Below are 16453 nucleotides of genomic sequence, written 5' to 3'. Positions count from 1 at the left end.
TTAAAAATTATTTTTTCATTTATCAGATTCAGACTTTTGTGCATCAACTGACAAACCATGCTAGCACATCATAATTCTCAAATCCCAACAGCATCCTCGTCTTATATAGCTGGATTTGTATAATCATTATATTTTCCCTTTTGTATAAAAATAAGTGGAAAACAGCAAATTAAAGGTTGAAAATAGTGCTAACAAGCAAAGGTCCTCATAAAGTGAGTGTAATTGAGATAAGATGGAGCTCATTTAGCTGGCAAAGAAAGGTATTAATATATGGGCAGCACCTGTGGCTCAAAGGAGCAGGGTGCCGGCCCCATATGCTGGAGGTGGCAGGTTCAAACCCAGCCCTGGCCAAAAACTGCAAAAAAAAAAAAAAGAAAGGAAGATATTAATGTGACTTCTGTTATACAATCATTAATTTTTATTTACTTCAGTGTTCAATTATGAAACAACAAAATAATGTAAAAAATGCTGGAATCATATAATCAAATATCGTTTGATAGGCACAGGGTAATAAGGAATTTCATATTTTTAGCTTTCTGGGACCGGAATGCCCCTTATAACATGTATGTCTATTGTTCAACTTTTTTTTTTTTTTTTGGCCAGGGCTGGGTTTGAACCCGCCACCTCCAGCATATGGGGCCTGCGCCCTACTCCTTTGAGCCACAGGTGCCGCCCTATTGTTCAACTTTTCACATTCAATCTCTTCACATATTTTTAGGAACACAGTATTATAGGGCAGTGTTTTGAACTTTAATGTGCACACTAACCACCTGGGAACCATGTTAAATTGTAGATTCTAATCCAGTGGGGCTGTATAACACAGGAGATTCTGTATTTCCAGGAATAGTTGATGCCAGTCTAGGAGACATGCGCCTTGAGTAACAAGCGTACAGGAGACTTGTATGTGTGTGTGTGTGACAAACATACATACAAACATTGCAAAAAGTACTTAGTCCATGACTTACCAAAACTATCCCTAGATGAAAAACCAGTAACTGATACTATGCAATCCCACCAAGTTTAAACCAAATTGTCTTCATCCATCTTTGCTCATCTTCCTGTGATTAGTCCCTTTTCATTAGGCATTGCTTCAAATATCAACTCCTTAGAGAAAATTTCCCCAACAACCCTACTTAAAAACACATAGCCTACCCTCAGCATCTACCTTACAAGTTTGTAGCTGAGTCAAATTTCAGGATTGAGAAATTGCTATTAATTACAAAGGTTTCAGAATTATCTTCAATACTATTTCTTAGTAATAATAGTAATACTAGTAATAATAGTAATACTATTTCTTAGTAAACATTGTAATAACTCTGCCTTTAAGTCTACTTTTATGAACAAAGAAATATAGCAATATAGGCTTGGTGCCTGTGGCTCAAGCGGCTAAGGTGCCAGCCACATACACCAGAGCTGGCGGGTTAGAATCCAGCCTGGACCCACCAAACAACAATGACGGCTACGACCAAAAAAAAAAAAAAATGGCCAGGCATTGTGGCAGGCGCCTGTAGTCCCAGCTACTTGGGAGGCTGAGGCAAGAGAATGGCTTAAGCCTAGGAGTTGGAGGTTGCTGTGAGGTGTGATGCCACAGTACTCTACTCAGGGCGACAGCTTGAGGCTCTGTCTCAAAAAAAAAAAAAAAAAAGAAAGAAAGAAAGGAAGGGGAGGGGAGGGGAGGGGAGGAAAGAAGGAAGGAAAAAAGAAGGAAAGAAAGCAAGCAATATATATTAAAGTGCTTGTATAGATTAATGAATTATTATAAACAACACACCTGAGGAACCAGCACCCTGGTCAGAAACAGCCATCTCTCAAAAAACCCGTCACAATCAGCGTTACATTTTTCTGTACATCCAACTTAAAACATTAGACATAATAAGCTTAATGGGGGGAAATGGTGATGAAATGCTAAAAATGTAAACATGAGATAAGTAAACAAGAAAGCAAATCTTTTATAAAAAAATCATTTATTTACAAGAAAACTAGCCAGAAAATTACATACATTACATTCCCAACAAATTCACTCTATAAAAGGGCTCATTTACTTTCACCGTTCTATACTTTATCTTTTAAGTAATATTTCATCTCTTGAAACTAGTCTTTCCTGGCAAACATGTGAGGTTTTTTAATGTTTACTACTTTGCAAACCAGAACTAGCTTTGCTCCTGAAGTTAAGATGATGTCTATCATTTTGCGTCAGAGAAACTTTTAAAATTGCTCCCTTGTGACTATTTCAATTAGCCGCTCCCAAAAGCCAAAGTAAAAACAACAAAAAACACTGCTATTTTACTAAAAGATTCTTGTCTTCCATTTCATTTGACCAGACCAACTACAAATTCAGAGAAAAGCTTCTTAAGTCCTGCAGTTTCAAATTCCTTTTGTAATTCATCCAACGCTGAATACTCTTTGACTTCAAATGCCAGAAACCTGCATTATAGGAGAGAAACTCATGAATATGCTTAGATTTGTCAGAGTATAATTATCGATTCAGTTGCTTTTCTATCTGCAACAGTACTAAATTATACCTTTTATGTTCCGTCTGTACTTCTGTTTCAAACAGTACACTAATCATTTTTTCTTTGCATTTCTTTCCACTTGAGTCCACATCTACTTTGGAGGTTTTCTGAAGAATCAGGTACTCCTAAGTGATAAATCAGAACGTTATATACATATCTTACTCTAAACCAGGTGTCCTCAAACTTTTTAAACAGGGGGCCAGTTCACTGTCCCTCAGACGGTTGGAGGGCCAGACTATAGTTTAAAATAAAAACTATGAACGAACTCCTATGCACACTGCACATATCTTATTTTTAAGTAAAAAAACAAAACAGGAACAAATACAATCACATCGCCTCATGTGGCCCGCAGGCCGCAGTTTGAAGACCCCTAAACCTTAATTTTAAACCTTACTTGTAAAGCCATAAAACTGCAGGCTTATTTTCATTCTTATAGAGTACTCTCAGAATCAAGCAGTTAAGAAAGCTACACAGTGTTTCTACATTGGCAGAATAACATACTGGTGAATGGCTTGCTGTCTGTAGCTCAGCGGCTAGGGCACCAGCCACATACACCAGAGCTGGCAGGTGCGAACCCAGCCCAGGCCTGCCAAACAACACTGACAACTACAACCAAAAAATAGCTGGGCATTATGGTAGGTGCCTGTAGTCCCAGCTACTTGGGAGGCTGAGGCAAGAGAATCACTGAAGTCCAAGAGTTTGAGGTTGCTGTGAGCTGTAACACCCCAGCACTCTACCAAGGGTGACACAGTGAGACTCTGTCTCAAAAAAAAAAGTAAATAGAAAAGGGCAGCATCTGTGGCTCAAAGGGGTAGAGCACCGGCCCCATATGCCGGAGGTGGCGGGTTCAAACCCAGCCCCAGCCAAAAACTGCAAAAAAAAAAACATACTGGTGAATGCAGAGCAAACAGCGATATAACCACACTACTTCAGTTTAAATCTGGAGTGGACTACATACTATCTTTGTCCCTGGGCTGGCTGTTCAATCCTCTGAGCCTCGGTTTACTTCCTCCATAAAATGGGACTCATAACAAGATCTACCTCATAGGGAGATTATAATGATTACATAAGATGACATATGCAAAACACTAGGAGCAGTGCCAGGGCAGGCTGCTGCAGCACACGAGAGAGCACACACCGCTGCTGTGACCACAAATTCAGCAGGTGAATGAAGTTATCAGGCACACAGTTCTTACCATTCCAGATTGACAGCATCTATAAATATGTACCTGTATATTCACAATCCTAATATACAATCTGACAAATTTTTAACAGAAATTTACATAAAGTGACATTTTAGAGACAGCTAAAAAAATAAGAACTATTACAAAAGCACAATTTCTCTACATTAGCAGAGTTCTAGTCATATGAATAAATACTTGTTAATTAATTGATGATTCAAGCTGAGTAACATTATAAAACATCTGCATTTAGCTTAATAAGTCTGAGCTGGCTTAAAGAAAAATCTGAGCCTTTTGGGTAAATAAGAGGAAGAAAATAAATTTGTACTAATTTTTGTCAGCTAGTATTTTACTCCAAAAGATCAAATTTTACAGATATACTAAAAATCACCTTAAAATACAAGGCTGCTTGGTCAGGTCTCAATCTAGGATGTATATTAAATCTGAATTATTGTTGTATTCATGTAATATAACCCAGCACGGATCTGGTTAACCAAATGCCAAAGTAGTTTTTTCATAAGAGCTCGTCATTAAAAACTAGGTCATGGGTGGTGCCTGTGGCTCAAGGAGTAGGGCGCCGGTCCCATATGCCGGAGGTGGTGGGTTCAAACCCAGCCCTGGCCAAAAAACCAAAAAAAAAAAAAAACTAGAGGGCGGCGCCTGTAGCTCAAGGAGTAGGGCGCTGGTCCCATATGCCAGAGGTGGCGGGTTCAAACCTAGCCCTGGCCAAAAACCAAAAAAAAAAAAAAAAAAAAACTAGGTCATTATTCTATAAACCTTTAAGATTATAGGTTATTTATACTAAATTTGCTTTAAGTAAATTTAAATATAATTATTCCTGACCCCTCTTATTTGAAAGTACAACAGCTATTAAGTCATTCATTTGTAGCCCTCCTAAGATTTAAAATGTAATAAGCAGTTTTCCTCATCTGGTCCCTCATAAAACAAGTTAGATGAGTTGTAGAATAAGAACTTGAAAAATTTTAAGATGATGATTTTGAAAGCAGCTGCTGAGACAACTCAGGTGGAAAGCACAAGTTAGGTAGGAGGTGACAAGCTGACAGCCCTAATGATTCTGCTTCTACTAACACAAAAATCTCAGTTACAAGGGACAAACTCCTCTTTCCAGGTATTATAGGTACCAAATTAAAGTGTCAGAATGTATTTTTAACTGCCAGAAATTACGAATCTTACAGGCTACCCACAAATACACACCTTGCTGTGCCTAACTCTGGAAAGAAATATTAACATGCAAAAACTTTAGGGACATTGCACATTCATAAAGTGGAGGCTCATAGATTAATTACAGAAACAAACACTTATGCACCAGAAAAAAAATTTTATAACCTGCCACTTTCATTAAGTGGCATGATTTTTAAAATATCATCTCATACTTATTCTTCAAGCTTTGCAAGTTTGTGGTTGTAATTAGGAGTTAGACATTCTTAAAAAAGAAAATGAGGATCCATTAACGTGGTAATAGTGAAAGCAGAAACATCTCAATGATTAAGCTATCCCATTGTTATAAAACACATTTAAAGACAAATCATTTTAAGCAGAAAATAGCCAGATTCATATTCAACATTTAACTTTGTGGCACCTTAATGCTGCTTCTGTCTCCTTGTAGTAAAATCAGTATTATTTTACCCAGGAACATCAGTCTTCCTGTCAGCCTTAAATCTGAAGCCCACTTCTCCACGGTTTTGACATATTTAGTCTTTGCTCTCATGTGATCTAAATGCAAAAGAGTCATCCACAATCCATCTTCCACAGTCGTGCTTGTTGGGAAAGCACACTTTTCACTGCCACTTCCAGTTTCCGGTTGTGTAAGGACAGACCCAAGATTCTGCTGAATCCAGAGAACCAGCTCATGCACCATAGGCTCTGACAAAAGGTTCTCTGCTTGCTCAAGCAACTTCTCTTTTACAGCCACACACTGAGCTCTGGTCAGGTGTTCAGAGTTAACGGAGATGCCAGGAAGACACAAAGGGTAATTGACCGGCAGATGGAACACCAATTCTAACGGTATATCCACATCTGAAAATCCTTCAGCTTTGGTGTGAATTCTGAACATGGTCCCATCTGTCTCTGGAAGGCATCCAAAAATATTCATTAGCTGAACATAATTCAATTTGAATGGAACCCTAACAAGTTAAAAAAAAATGTTTCAAATGTTGATTTCTTTTTCATGGGAAAATGCTGAGTTATTTTGGGGAGAGAGATATAATACTCAGAAAGTCACGATGTACAGATTTCCTTCAGGCATACACTTATATTCATGTACTCATATATACCAGTGCCCAGGATTTATGTGGCATTTATACTTACTCTCACCACATTTTAATTCAATTACCAGAAAGGTTTTTCACCATACAATTTGTTTCTAACCAGATTTAGTTGATAATTCCAGAAACCTGTAATAAAATCCTATAAACTTTCAAAGGATATATAAAATGCCATGGATATATAAAATCAGTAATAAAAAGTTACACACCCAATTTGGTATCTATAATACCTAGAAAGAGGAGTTTGTCCCTTAAAACTGAGATTTTGTGTTAGTAGAAATAGAATCATTGGGGCTACCAGCTTGTGGACGTCCTCCCTAACTTTTGCTCCCCAATCCACATAAGGTCATTTTGTGGTAAGTCTAAGTCAAAGTAAACACTGGAATCCCAGGTGGTTGTAGGGCTGCAGAAAAACTTAGGACCACATGTGTCACAGTAACTGCCTGGACTGCTCTGTTCTTATTTTGACCGTATTACTATCAGCGTAACGTGAAGGTAGAGAGATGAACTGAAATTGAGCGGACGTCAGTTCAGTTTCTTCTGGCTCCTAAGAAGGATGGGGAGAGCATGCAGAGGATGAGATGAAATTTGCTGCTCTCTTTCAGATTTGCTCGGCTTCGCCCCTCTGATGTGTTCCACATCACTTCACCCCACTTTTCAAAAAGTTGATAAAACGTCAGGCTGATTCATTCTGCGGGGGGCAGAAGCCACGGCCAAGAAGAGTGCAGCAGAACAGAACTGGGTGCCAAGGAATCTCTCTGAAGCTCACTTGTCTCTCCTCCTAACTTCCTACACAGCCCTTGCTTTATTCCTCTGCACAAGAGACGGAGTCCAATCTTTCTCATTTTCATACCTGGATGGCTGCTCAACAGCCTCAACAACAGAAACCTGAATGAATTCCCATTTTAAAGAACCTAACAGAACATTAAAATTGCTTCCTAGCCATCTGATTCCATGTATATAAAAACCACTGTAACAGACACTGATTCACACGGGACCACGCACAGCTGTTACACAGAGTTTTTCCCTAACAGACTCTTCACAAGCAGCAAAGAACTACTATTTTAGGACACCACCTGGAAACACAGGCAACCATTATAAGGACCATATTAAAATGATATAATTTATCCTGCCAATAGCCAGGACCACCTTGTCAGGTAACGGGAAAAAAAAATAAAATAAAATAAAATGATATAATTTAAATTTGTACTACATAAGTAAAATGTGTATTGTATTGCATAAACAAAAGTTCCAAACCTAACCTAGTACACCCTTCTAAAATCCATCACATTTCTCAAAACTCCTTTCTTGTATCTAGTTACTTATACTATTTGAAAAATATTTAATTGTTAAAGTAGGCTCCCTAACTATGTTAGGTGAGCATATTTTGCTATGTAACATGGACGTTAATAGACCTGCAGAGAACATATGGCTATCAGGCTTAATAAACTCTCGAATAATCACCTAGGGAGACCACATTGTCTCTCAGGAAAGAGATATAACTTCTACAGGTCTTTCATTCATTCACTGTTGAACAAACATTCACTGCGCACCTACTAAGCTCAGGGCCCTGTGCTAGTCTCTGAGGGAAAATGATGGGTAAGACACAGATCTTGACACAGGGACTAAATCCTGTTTCAGAACTTGGAAGGGTGGCCATGCCCCAACTGATCCTCCTCAACTTCTCTTCCATACCTACAAATTTCTTTATTTATAAATATATACACATATAATTTATATAAATATAAATTAATATAAATTTAGCAAAGGGCATTGATAACTTTGTTCAAGGATATGTGCATAACAGATAGCCTCAGAAGCTAGCGAGCATCTCCCTCCATGTTAGAGGGAAGATTTGTTTCCTAACCAGGGTGACGAAACTTATTTCTTCAGGACAAAGGTTGAGCAGGATCACTAGCAGCTCCTCATAAGATTGGAGAGACCCTAAGCTCAGTGCTCCTCACTGTGTGCACAGAATCCACCTGCACATGGCCCTGCAGGACAAAGGGACCAGGAGAATCGGTGCAAACACAAAGCCCCCGCCGCCTGCCATGTGGGGACATACAAACTGTTCAGAAGCTGCAGTTGCCGCTGCTGCTTCTTGAGAACTGCCTGGCCACCTGACAATACATACATTTTTTTCACCATCTTGCTCTCTCCTTTTTACTCTTTCATCTGAGAAGTGACTTGCTCCCTTCCACAGGAAACGGTACCATCCCTAAGACACTGTCTCCACCACTATCACCGGCCGCCTGCTTCCCTTTTCTATCCTCCAGGTGTCCTCTCCTCCACTCACACAATATTTATCTTCTCCTTGCTTCAAAAAAATAAATAAAAATATAAATCCAGTGCAACCTGTTCCCTTCGGCTAAAGACCTACCTTTCTGTCCTGCATCTGCAGCCACTGTGCAGGAAAGAGGTAACTCAGCAGGCCTAGGTTGCTGAAACCCTGCACATGCCCACCATCAGCCAGTCTTCAGGATGGTCCCGGGCTGACTCCTGAGAGTTCAACTCTGAGCCCTTGTAATATCCTGTGTATTAAGGAAGTTTCTGGTAATGTCTTAAGCCTTGATTAAATGGTTTATGCTAACAGTGCAATTTATGGTGAATCTTCTTGCACTCGGAGCTGGGGCCTGAGTAGCTGAAATCAATCACGTAGGTGCTACATGCCCACATGACCAACCCCCACCAAAGTTCTGCACCCCGCGACGCAAGTGAGCTTTCTGTGTTGTTGACATTTCTCATGTCTTGTCACACATTACTGCTTAGAGAATTAACACACCTGTGCGACTCCACTGCCGAGGACACGGGGAACCTTGTCTCCTGGACTCCACACACATTACTTCTTTGCTGATTCCAATCTGCATCCCACTTGCCATAATAAATTGCAACTGGAAAGGTAACAGCTTTTCTGAGTCCTGTAAGTCCTCAGAGTGAATCATTAAGCCTGAGGATGGTTTGGGGACCCCTGACACAGCCCCATTCACTGGCCTTTATCCTGCCCTTCCCTTCTACAGCATCTGAGCCTGCTGCACCAAAAATTCTCTCCTCTCCTTACCTCTCAGACACCACAGAGTCTGGGTGCTTTTGCTACATCTCTGCTTTTTCCTTCACTGCTTTGTCTTCTTTTCCTCAACCCCCAAACACACAGGCATTCTGCAAAGCGTGATACCACAGGAACCTTCATGCTCCAGTGATCTTCCACTCCCTAGTCCCCCTCCTTGCATCATACTTAACATTCAATTGCCAAACTCCCACCACGAGTCCTCCAGAAATTTCTCTCTTCCACTCACAGTACCGTCCTTTCTCTGGCGTCTGCTATCGTGGTTTTCTTCCCACAACGAATCACCCTATACTGCTCTCTCAGGCTGACAAACCGAATTACGAATTTTCCCAGCCAACGCCGAGAGCCAGCTTACCACTCCAACTTCCTCTCGCCTTGCTTCGACTGCCCCATTTTACACTACGTTCTCACCTACATCTCTAGTTTCCTATGTCTGGGCCTTGCTCCTACTTTCTTATCTTTCACAAAGGCCCTTAACTGTGTCGACTAGAATTTTGTCAGTCATGACATTTCTCTCTAAAGTCTGCCCTTAGGACTTCCGTGGTACTTTGAACTTATTTTATGGTATTTTCATACCCAGAATTATTGTGGTTAAGCTAAATTAACCATTTTCTCTACCACTAAAATATCTCAGCTTTTTTTTAAACAACCAAAACAAGAACTTACAAAAAATTTTTAAATTTTACAGTTACCTAGCTCTTAGGATTATACTATCACTTTTAATCATGGATTTCACAGGTGCAGAACTCCTTGGTACCTGTTGTAGGCTAAATAATGGACCCAGAGACATATGCAACCTGTTCCCCAGAACATACCAGTATGTTCTCTTACATAGCCAAAGAGCCTTCACAGACATAATTAATTTAGGGATCCTGAAATGGGGAGATTATCCTGGACTACTCAAGTGAGCCCTACATGTAACCACAGGTGTCTGTTAAGGGGGAGGCAGAGGGAGATTTCACCACAAGAGGCAATGTATCCACTACAACAAGATGTTCTCTGGCAGGCTTTGAAAACACCCTGAGATCCACAGTGATCTCCAACTGCTGCTATATAAACACCCACCTGTTCCTCCCCATTGCAGGGAACCAAATAACAGAACCAGTACAGGGAAAGCCTTAAAAATCCATTGAGCCAGCCATGTAAATCTTTAGCAGTTTTCATTTTTCTCTCTGTCATTTTCTGCTCTTGGTCAGCAAACAGAACAGCAATGGGGTAAAACTGCAAAACTATTAGTTGTAATAGATATTCAGAAGAAAAACTACTTTAATTCTTTTAAGAATTGAAAGAATTAGCATTCTTCCTAATTGGTCTTTTGGGTAAGTGCCTCTGCCCTCCAATCTACATACACTGTAGCTGCAAACAAAAATTACACAAAATGACACCATCTTTATAAGCAAATGAAAAGCGGAATAGCATACCCCATTCTGCTGACATTTAATGTGGCTATAAAATTACACACTTTTAAAAACTAATTTTCTCCCTGAAACTCTCAAAGTGTCTTACTCTTCCATTTCTCATCTGCTTTAGTTTGTGCAAACAATTAACTGACTCCTATTGTCTCAGAATTTTTCATGTAACACATACATTGGTATTATGATATTTTTTTCTTTTTTCCATAATAAAAAGAAAGCAAAGTTGCCCCTATCTGCTTTAAGGTTATTAACAGCTTAGAAAACAGAGTGATTACAAGAAAAAAAAAATTGTGCTCTAAATCTAATAGTAATCTCTATCCCTCCACACCCCCCTAATACTCTAGTTAATAAGCTTAACTCACAAATTCATCATTCTCAATAAATATCTGAGTGCTAAAAAACTTATGCCTGTCCCAGAAAACTAAAATTTTCGTAAGTTTCGAGGCTATTTCAAACTTACCCTCCAGTTAAAGTTCATGCCAATTGACTAGTTGCTTTTTACAAATCATTTTGCCTTATCACAGTTGTATCCATTTCAAAACTGAAAACAAACTGAAACAGGTTTCAGATCTTATACTTCCTTACAAACACATGAAAGAAATTATGTTACTAATCACACTCCAGACAACAGAAATTCAAACTACAGAAACTGAACTGAACCCAAATGCCACATGAAAGCTATTTTTAGAGTTTCACTCATCTTTGCAGTCTACAACAGACAAAAGAAACTCAAAAATGTGGTTCAATAACAAAAGGCCCTGAAAAGGGCAACATTTAAGAGAATGTGTTCTTCAAGATTCATCACTTAATTCTTTTTTTTTTTTTTGGCATATATCCTCAACGTAAGACTTTGCAGAAAACCACTAAGAAGCCTCCAACAACTTCATACTTGATGTCACAACAGAAAACTCTTGCTCCCAGGCAGGTCACAAGTGCACATACACAGCCCTGGTTGTAGGGGTCAGCTGGATTTTTACATGTTTCAGAGCAATTACAAAAGAGAAAAAAAAAAAAACAAAACTAAAAGTAAATGAAGCTAAAAGTGGCAACCCCATCCTTCAGAAGTGAAGTTCAAGGTTAAATTGGTTTCACAGGGGTGAGCTCAGTCCTGACAATAAATTGACAGAGTTGAGCAGATTAGAGGGGTTAAAGTGTGACGGTCATTATTCCTTTAGCAAGAGGGCCCAACCTAATTGGAACACGAGCGTTAAACTACTGTGCAAACCTATTACCTGACACTGGGCTTTACACATCTCCCATTTCACTAGTTTTTGATCTGTGAGATGATTTCCAGAAATGCGCATATATGCATTTATATATATATATACAAGTATATACATATATACAGTATATATATACATATATACAGTATATATATACATATATACTGTATACGTATAATGAGCGCTAACTATAACAATATTATCTCTGTGACTCTCATTTCCCCACCAGGAAAATGAAGATACATAATGCTACCCTCACACACCTCATAAACATACACACACACTCCTCTTTAGAATTGTTCAGAACCTAAACTGGATTATACCAAGTTGTTTCTCTAGGTGCTCATTATCACTCTTTCTGAACAAGTGTTTCCTTGCTCTGTAGAACTGTTTCTTGATATAGCAGCCACATCTCTGGTAAGTAACATGATATAGTGCAAAGGTGCATACACTCTAGAACCCGGTGGTTATTTAACCAGTCTGAGCTCAGTGATCCCTCTGTGAAGTAAGGCCAACAACATCCCTCACAGAGCAAGATGCAAAGTCTGTTACATGGTAAGTGACCCCACTAAATCTGCCACCTGGCCTGGAAAGGGACAGAATATTCTTGACTTGGTCTACCCACAGCCCACCCTCATAGACAGGAGAATAGGGGCTGGTTTACATATAATAATTTGTGTCCCTAAGAGATGGTTACACCTGATACCTCCTATAACTATAACCATTGGCCAAAATGTAGATAAATTGCCTGAAGTTCTGATTAAATTAATACAGCTATACTGAATCCAATTATTCAGCCTCTTCAACCTTTTTGTTTGTTTGTTTTCCAGCCTCCATGATCTTGTGGCACTAATATTTGGCCCTTGGATTAGCAGCCTGAGCCTTTTTGGGCTATCTTGTGACCAAAAGTGCAATCCCTCGGCAACGTTCTCCTGATTCCAATGGCAATAAGGAAAAACCTTACTTTGCGGGGGCCAGGAAGAAACTGATGGTGTGTAGAGTATTCTGGTATCAAGCTTATATCCTCCAAACCATACTGACAGTGAGAGGTAGCCAGCAGCCTGCTGCATGTTTTTTGTTAAAGAAATTCTTACCATATCCTTAATTTGAATTGTGAACATCAAACATCCCTATTTCAATCACTGAACTGTTCTACTCTGCAATGAACCTTTCAGCAACAAAATGTCCTAAGTTGTTACCCTGAATTCTTTTATAATTAAATTAGTTATTGATGCCAGAACACTGAATTAATTAGGAGGCATGGCTTGAAAGTCATGCTCAATTTAACAGCAGATGAAGAGTCCACAGTGTTCTCAATATTAAGAAACTGTTCTCTTTGTTTCCACACTTACTTTTGGGGGGCTTTCTCTGACCTGTCAGCAGTGTTTTATGCTCAACTGTGTACTCATGACCCAAACTATTACTATCTCTTTAAGGTGTGATAGGAAATCGCAGGTTCATTTTCCCAGGATATTCCCAACTGAGCCATAATAAATGAATTTAAGAAAACTGATGATCTCTTCAAATAGCTGCTTCAGGCAGCAGTAATTATCAATAAAGATAGCAGAGGAAACAGGGAGATGGGAATTAAGAACACCCTATCCAATCAGAGGAAGGGTGACAAAAAGCACTAAAAGTGAGTCAATCCCTTAACATGGATTTTAAGCAACTGTTTCAAAAAGATGTAAGACAGGCCAGGCACTAAAAAGCAAGCCAGCTCCATTACATTTATGGGTTTGGAGTGTTTACCAAACGCCTGTAGACAGGTGAATACAAGAAAGATTAAGTGAAAATGAGCCAAATGAGTAACACATGGCACAGGTACCATGAAACTAGCTTAATCCTAGATGATGTTCTCCAAACTTCCAGCCCAGTTTAGACTACGTTTTTAAAAGTCAACCAATTAATGTCAAAAAGACAATTTTAACACTGGCTACAATCTAACAATACAAGGATAAATTCCATGACCCCCTCCCCCCAAAAAAGAGCCATGTATTTAAAAATTAAGGTAAATGGAAAATTATCTGCGCATCATTACACTTTCTTAGAAGTGGCAGTTTTGTTTGTTACTTAGTAAAAGCCACAGGCGGGGATGGAGTAAGTTTTAGCTATTATCAAAAAATAGTCCAAAAATCCTCAGGCTGTAAGCTCCTACATGGGCGGTGCCTTGGAAAGAAACTGTCAATGTTTCCACAGAAGCAGATATTCAACAAAAGAGGGCTGAATATTAATATGTCCCTAAGAGCTTGTTTAAAAAAAAAAAAAAGTATGAGAAAAAGCATTCAACTTGGAAATAGAACTCAAATATGGCTGGGGTTGAGCACTGGACGAAGTCAAAAGCTCATGAACACTATTGTGTGCCTGGCTGGCACTGTTAGGGGTGGCAGGAGTTTTGTGATTACAAAACACACGTGTACCTGCCCTTGTGCAACTTAAACGACCAAATACCCAAGGAGAAACAAAACTATGGTGAGTGCTTTCAGGGGCCTAATGCATAGCGCTTATAAAGGATAGAAAAGTATTAAAAAAAAAAAAAAAAAAAAACTCCAAGAAAGCATGGCAGAAAAGAAATTTTTGTTGGGATATGAAAACAGACTAATAGTTTTTCAAGTACAGCTGTGAACAAGTTGAAGGCCAAGAATTTTTTTTAATTTTTTCTATTTCTTATGCTTATACTACAGTAAACACTAGAATTTCATACTGTTTCTCTGTGAACGCCTCCTTTCGTTTGGAAGTCTCTAGGCTAAGACAGGATCACATGGGGGCCTGGATTTATGTGGGGTATGTACACATTCTTTCATTTTATGCTCACAGCAATCCTGGGAGTCAGATACTATTGTTATCCCTCATTTGAAAAGAAAACTGAAATTTCAAACTTGCCCATGGTCACATAGAAAGTACCAGAGCCTGGGCCAAGCATGGTGGCTCACACCTGTAATCTTAGCCCTCTGGGAGTTCCAGACCAGCCTGAACAAAAGTAAGATCACCATCTCAACTAAAAATAGAAAAATGGGGGCAGAAGGATCACTTGAGCCCAAGCGTTTGAGGTTGCAGTGAGCTATGATGATGCCATAGCACTCTACCCAGGGTGGGGAGTACCAGACTCTAAAAGGGAATCAAAGTACTTTGACCTGAAAGCCTGCACACTGACCACTGTGCTGTATCAATCAATTATCTCTTTAAGCCTGCCTCCTGATAATTCATGCTTCCTGAATTATCCTCTGAGATTTTTGTCTAAGGAAATTAATGCCAACTACCCTCCCAATAAAAAAAAAAAAAAAAAAGTCTCCTGTCGATAAAAATAAAAGCCAAGCCAGGCACAGTGGTACATGCCTGTCGTCTCAGCTACTTAGGAGAGGCTCAGGCAGGAAGATCCTTGAGCTCAGAAGTTGGAGTCTGCAACGCTGTGATTGCACCTGTCAGTGGCCATGGCACTCCAGCCTAAGCAACATAGCAAGACCTCCTCTCTAAAAGTAAATGAATAAAAATAAAAGTCCAAGTTTATATAAAAAAAAAAAAAAAGGATAGAAAACAATTTGGGGAAGCTGGATTTAAAACTTCACATAGGCCAGGTTTTAAGGTGACAGCTGGAGGCAAGTGCATGGCTAGCCGGGACGTGAGAGAGCGCGTTCCCGGAGGGCAGCAGGGCCCGGAGTCCAGCCGTGGGCCCAGCGCCGAGCGGCTGTACACACCGCTGGGGCGCAGGCGTACGCGCCACGCCGTTCACGTTTCAGGGGGTCGCCCCGCGCTCGCGCCTCCTGCGACAGAACTCCGGTCCCCGGTGAGAATCATTCCATCGTTTCACTAAGCAGATTCCCCAACCGCGGCTTCCGGGGGTGGGGGCAGAGGGCGCCGCATCACTGGCTCCCTTGTGGGGGTAGTCACCTGAGCGGCTCAGCAGCTCCCACTCGTGGGGCCCGCAGAAAATCGCGGCCAGGGCCGAGAGCTCCTCCCGCACCGGCTCCGCCATGGCCATTCGTCCCCGCGGCCTCAGCGCTTCCCCTTCCGCCGCCAACGCCTTCCCGGACCCGGAGCAGCGCGGCCTGACGGCCACCGGGGGGCGCCCGCGCCGACGCAGCGGGGCGGGGCGGGGCGGGGCCCTCAGAAGTCCCGCCCAGAAGCTCCTGCTCTTTAGCTCCAGGCTCCGGGTTCAGCACTCGAGTTTGGGATTTCCAGGCTGGATGGAAGTCTAGCGTCTGGGTGTCTAAGACGACAGCTCAGCTCCCCTGAGGCTTTCCTGGGCGGAAGGAGGCCTGCAAAGCCTGAAATCCTACAACTTTTACCCCACGTTTTGAACACTCGCCATCCCTGCTGATTTGGCCTTGGGCTATGGGAGTAAAGATAAACAGGGCCGTAGGACAGTAAGAAAAAAAAAAAAAAAGACGAATAGGGAGGAGATCAGAACACAAGGTGAGGTGCCTGGTTTAGGGTTGAACTAAGTGCTGTAAAACAAACGAAATCCTCCGCCCTCTGTAGGAAGTCCCAGGTTAGGAACAGCCTCCAGGGCGAAAACAGGTGCAAAGGGAAGGATCGGACCTGCCAGCCCTGGCCTTCTCGGGATCTTGACCGGGATGGCCCTGGGCTTCTGGGGGGTGACTGTGGTGCCAAAGTCCTGGAGGCAAGGTCGTAAGGTTCCCATTTGCCTCCTGTTTTCCCAGGGCCAGTGGAACTGGGCCGTTGTGGAAAGAGTATGAGGCGAGAGTAAACACTGGCAAACTATGGCTTTTCAGTGTTATCATTTTGTGGCATTCAGTGCATACAATACAGTGTGT

The 16453-nt window shown here is 40.9% G+C and overlaps 1 protein-coding gene across 4 annotated transcripts; it reads right to left on the bottom strand.

Moving 5' to 3' along the window:
- Positions 1 to 1952: 1952 nt before the first annotated feature.
- On the bottom strand, positions 1953 to 15716 carry RWDD3 (RWD domain containing 3). 4 transcript variants are annotated; one of them, XM_053591034.1, is made up of 5 exons: positions 9038 to 9119; positions 8762 to 8870; positions 5295 to 5782; positions 2523 to 2638; positions 1961 to 2424 (listed from the first exon to the last, which is right to left on the bottom strand). In XM_053591034.1, the coding sequence occupies exons 2-5, from the start codon at positions 8856 to 8858 to the stop codon at positions 2310 to 2312; spliced, it is 816 nt and encodes a 271-aa protein (XP_053447009.1). In that variant the 5' UTR covers positions 8859 to 8870; positions 9038 to 9119; the 3' UTR covers positions 1961 to 2309. The 4 variants fall into 4 exon arrangements, with proteins under 4 accessions (XP_053447008.1, XP_053447009.1, XP_053447010.1 ...); XM_053591033.1 differs by having other exon boundaries at positions 1953 to 2424; positions 8762 to 9172; XM_053591035.1 differs by lacking the exons at positions 8762 to 8870; positions 9038 to 9119 and adding an exon at positions 15567 to 15716.
- Between the last annotated feature and the right edge of the window lie 737 nt (positions 15717 to 16453).

The sequence above is a fragment of the Nycticebus coucang genome, chromosome 5, assembly GCF_027406575.1.
Source record: "Nycticebus coucang isolate mNycCou1 chromosome 5, mNycCou1.pri, whole genome shotgun sequence".
In the NCBI taxonomy this organism is placed as follows: Eukaryota; Metazoa; Chordata; class Mammalia; order Primates; family Lorisidae; genus Nycticebus; species Nycticebus coucang.
This window is presented reverse-complemented; position numbering and strand designations above follow the sequence as displayed.